Here is a 4767-nt window from a genome sequence, read left to right on the forward strand (position 1 = left end):
GCGGGGCAGAGGGCGGCCAGCTCCAGGGAGCGGAGGTCGCGGCGGGCCAAGCGGTCGGGGCTGGCGCAGAGCACCTCGCCCACCACGCTGACGGAGCTGAGGGCCTCCAGCCACTGCTTCAGAGGCACCAGGTCGCAGGTGCAGTCCCAGGGGTTGAGCTTCAGGTCGATCTGGACGATGGCGTGGAGGTGCTCCAGCACCCCGGCCACCGGCAGGGCCAAGAAGTGGTTGTTGCGGAGGTTGAGGCGGGCCAGGGAGGTGCCGGCGAAGGCGTCGGTGGGCAGGGTGCGGAGCAGGTTGTCGTTGAGGAAGAGGAGCTTCAGGTTGGGCATGAGGCTGAAGGCCGCCGGCTGGATTTCCCTGATCAGGTTGTACTCGAAGTACAGGTAGTGCAGACTCTGCAGGCCCCGGAACATGCCCGGGGTGAGCCGCTCGATGTCGTTGCCGTTCAGGTAGAGGCTCTTGAGATTGGGCAGGTTGATGAAAGCCCCGTCCTGCACGTAGGAGATCCGGTTGTTGCCCAGGTGTAAGAGATCCAAGGAGGAAAAATTCCAGAAATCGGAGCGGTAGATTTTCTGGATCAAATTCCCGCTCAGGTACAGCTTCTTGGCGTTCAAGGGCCGGGGCAGGAGCTCGGAGATGTTGTGAAACCCTCGCTCCTTGCAGTTGACCGTCAGGCCCAGGTCGTTGATGTGCAAACTGCAAGAGCAGCCGGTGGGGCAGATGATGGGGATGGGGGGCCGGGTCTGGTAGGCAGCCACGGGCGGCTGGTTGGGCCCGGGGTACAGGCCGCGGGACGTCGGGGGAGGCCGGGGCGCCCTGGGCTGCTTGGTGGGCTTGGGCTGCTTGTTGGACGTTTTGTACTCAACAGAGGAAGCGGTGAAATGGAAGGAGGACAGCATGGAGGAAGGCTTCGTAGGCCACGCGTTCTCCTTGCTGGACGACAGCTGCGGGATGCCCAGGCTGGCTTCCACCTCCGAGTCGGACAGCATGGGGCAGAGCTTGCTTCTTTTGATCTCCCGCAGGTCCTTCCCGTGGAAGTGGAAGGGGGTCTCGCAGGTGATGTCCCCCACCAGGGCGGTGTAGGGGATGCGCTCCAGCCAGCTCTTCAGCTGCACGATCTCACACGTGCAGTTCCACGGGTTCTCCTCCAGCTGGATCTCCATCAGGCTCCTGCCAATATGGTCCAACATCCCGCGGTACGAAAGGACTTTGAGCCGGTTCCCGCGCAAGTCCAAGTGGGTTAAGGACACAGACTTAAATAAGTTGGTGGGAAGCATGGGGATAAGATTGTCATTTAGGATAAGGACCCTCAATTTACTCAGGTTTCGAAACGCCCCGCTTTCAATCCGTTTAATGACATTGTAATCTGCCTGCAGATATTCCAGACTTTCCAAACCCAGGAAAGTGTCGTTTCTGAAAATGTCCAATTTGTTTTCGTGCAAATACAACCTCTTCAGAACTCGGAGCCCGTTAAAAGCCCCCGTCTGAATGTCCTGCAGGGCATTGTTCCCAAGGTTAATAGACACAGCATTGTTCAAGTGAAGAAAGCTGTTGGTGTACAATTTCCTCATGGAATTCCTCTGCAGGTAAAGTTTAAAAGGTCTCGACCACGACTCTGTTATCTGGCTAATATTTATAAATCCCTTGTTGTCGCAATGTATATGGAAAAGGCTCTCCTTCACTTCACAGTAACATGGATCAAAGCAGGGCTCATCGAGTTCCTCCGAGTCCTCTATCAAGGGAATTGGTGTAGTCCATGCTAGAGCAATTGTGCTTAGAAGAATTATCCACAACATCCTCCCTTTATGAAGCGTCTCTGCCGTGGAAGGTTTCATCGTTTGTCGGTGTTTACAAAACTGCAACGGGAAGAAAAATGCAGATTTCAGTCTTTCTGTCCCGCCCCGCTCCTTTTACTAAACCCCTACCTGCTAGGCTCGGGTTAGGCTCCTGGAAAGTTCAGCAATTGTTGGCCAGACGTCCACAACCGACTCTAGGGGGGTCGGGTGGGCAAGCCTTGCCCTGATTTGCACTTAAGAGATGGTAGAAGGTTTAATCACGCGATATCCGCCGCCCTTCTCCCCCCCCCCCTTTGGTAAATGCCACCTATAAAGAGGACGGCACATGCAGCCCCACACAGCAACACGAGCACACAGCTCCGAACGTGTTGCGTCTTTGCGTGTTTTCCACCGTAGGACCGGTGTTGAGAACCACACGGCTTTCACGCTCACTTGCAATTTTAGCTTTGTAGCCATCGTAGCCCGCATTGGCTACAGGGGGAAATACCAGTGGGTAGATTTCTCCAGTGTCGCACTACATCTTTCATACATGCAAACTCCCAAAGTTACTGAATCTCGGTCCTTGGATCTCTCTCCCTCCCGGCTCAATATATGCCATACGTAAGTTCGAAGGAATGTGCAAGGTTTGCTGATGTCCCTGGCAGAACGGTTCCCCTCAGAAATCCCCACAGCATCTTTAAAACGGTAAATGGTTAACAACCCTGAGGTAAAAGAAAATCTTCCCCTTTCAAATGCGCCGATGAATTAATGCAACTGGTATATTATCAGATAAATACATACCCCATATTAGTCATTTTAGCTGATTAAAGCATTTAGAGATGATTAATCTTTCTAAAGCACATGCCCATGCGATCAGCAGATCTAAAGGGAAGTGACAGCTGAAGAGGCACCTAGGATGGAAACGCTCAGCCTGCCTCGGATTAGGGTATTTTGCGCCCCCAGGACCAAGCAGGAGACCCGGTTAAAAAGCTGAAAGTGGAAGAAAAAATACCTTGACACTTACCAGCCGATAAATTATCTATCCTACTATATACGTTTCCGAATGAAGACACCATTCTTCTCCAATCAGGTGAAAATAACACTGTACTAATGAGATGCAGCTCCTTCAACATATGGTTTCACCCTTCCTTTCACCAGAGATTTTAAATGTACGGGCACAGAGAAATGCTAAGGATGGTAATAATAACGGCGGTGATGCAGCCTTCCTTGAATCACTGAAATGCCCATTAGAATTATTCGGAGCGATCGTTGCTTTTAGTCTGAATCTTTCAATAGAAAAGGTCCTTTTTGCCTTCCTCGTGTAAGAACTAGAAAATTTTGCCCCCCATCCGCAAACTTAAGAGCAGAAAGATGCATTTAGGGGAGAGAAATGCCAGAGGAACAGAAATCCTGAGGATCAACTTGCAAATGAAACCCTCCCCTGTGGGAAAGAGGAGATGGTTGAAAGCATGAAAAGAGAAATACCCTCTGCAATTAAAACCAGCATCTAATTGGGAAGAAGGGAGAGAGATGAGAGCTATATTGCAGTATCAGTCTCTCTGTCTCCTTTACAAAATATTAGCCACTTAAGTTCTTTCTCTTCTGCAAGGGCTGTAATAAAAAATAAAAAAATAAATAAAGAGGATTATTATAGCTTCTTTTTGGAAGAGGGGGTGTCTTTGACCCTAGGCGGAAACAAAAGGGATCCAGAAAGGTTGTACTTACCGGTTTCCAGGAGAGATTTTAGCACATCGTTACCAAAAAAAAAAAGAGGGGAAGGGGGAAAAAAAGGCTCGAGTTTAAAGATTGCTGGTTTCTCTCTGTCTCTCCCTCTCTGTGTCTCTCTCTCTCCCTCTCTCTCTACTCCTGCTGAAGCTGAGGCAAAAGGAAAAAAAAAAAAAGGCAAAAAAAAAAAAAAAAAAAGAAGCAAGCCTGAGACGTGCTGGGAATGCAATGAGCCCCTCAATGATCTTCTTTAGGATGCAGAGCTGCTGTTTGGCACACTCAATGGAGGAGGGAGGAGAGGGGCTGCTGCAGGCTCCAGCACCGCCGCCGCCTTCTCCGGGCACCGGCAGCGCGGAGCGGGAGGGCTGGGGCGCGGCGGAGGATCTCGGGCTCCTCTCCTTCCCCCGGTCCGTGTGTGTGTGCGTGTCCGTGTGTGCGTGTCCGTGTGTGCGTGTCCGTGTCCGTGTCCGTGTGCGCCGTGGTGTTGTTGCCCTGGATCAGGCTTCTCCACGTCATGAAAATGAGCTTCAAGAAGGGGAACAAATGAAGGGGGCGCGCTTGGCACCGGGTCGGGGGCGCGCATTTGGGAAGCCCTGACTATACATTTTTTTTTTTTTTCCCCTCCCCTGCCTTTTTTAATTTTTTTTTTTTTTTCCAAAGAGGGAAGGAGGGGGCTGGTTGGCGGAGAGGAAGGGAAGTGGGAAACGAGCGGATGGGGGAGAAAAAAAAACCAAGAAGAAGCAGAGAGGAAAAAGCCGCCGGGATGGGTCCCAATTTGCACCCCCCCCCTCCCTTTCTAAACAAAACCCCCAAAAAAGACAAAAAAAAAAAAAAAAGCCCAACTCTGGAGGAAATCAAAGATGCTCTGACCGCAAGCTCCAGCCGAGCTGCCGGGGCTTGCGGCGGAGAGCAGCCCGGTGGGCCCCGGAGAGGGACACCGGTGTCCCGGCCCGGCCACCCCGGCTCCCCCCCTCCGCGCACCCCTGCGCTCCCGGCAGCTCTTCCTCCTCCTCCTCCTCCTCCTCCTCCTCCCCGTCCTCCTCTCCCTCGGTTTCTCCTTCTTCCCTCCTGTCCCGGTGCCGTCGCCGCGGCTCCAGCCTCTCCGCCTTTTCCAGGATCCAGCAGCCTCCCTCCCGCCAGGGAGGCAAAGCCAAAAAAAAAAACCAACCAAAAAAAAACCTCGGGGGAAAACACCCGGCACCTTTCGCATCCTTCCAACCCCGGCGCGGCCGCTACCGCGGAATGTACGCGGAGGCGGAGGACC

At 52.7% G+C, this 4767-nt stretch overlaps 1 protein-coding gene across 1 annotated transcript in view; it reads right to left on the reverse strand.

Annotated features, from left to right (window-relative positions):
• Positions 1-3106, reverse strand: part of SLITRK3 (SLIT and NTRK-like family, member 3) — a 4175-nt gene extending 1069 nt beyond the window's left edge. Inside the window, 2 exon segments of the mRNA XM_010573081.1 lie at positions 3-1859; positions 2580-3106. Of these exon segments, the coding sequence (XP_010571383.1) occupies positions 3-1838 (1836 nt within the window). The 5' untranslated portion in view covers positions 1839-1859; positions 2580-3106.
• Between the last annotated feature and the right edge of the window lie 1661 nt (positions 3107-4767).

The sequence above is a fragment of the Haliaeetus leucocephalus genome, unplaced genomic scaffold (genome assembly GCF_000737465.1).
Source record: "Haliaeetus leucocephalus isolate CR32 unplaced genomic scaffold, Haliaeetus_leucocephalus-4.0 Scaffold362, whole genome shotgun sequence".
NCBI classification, from domain to species: Eukaryota; Metazoa; Chordata; class Aves; order Accipitriformes; family Accipitridae; genus Haliaeetus; species Haliaeetus leucocephalus.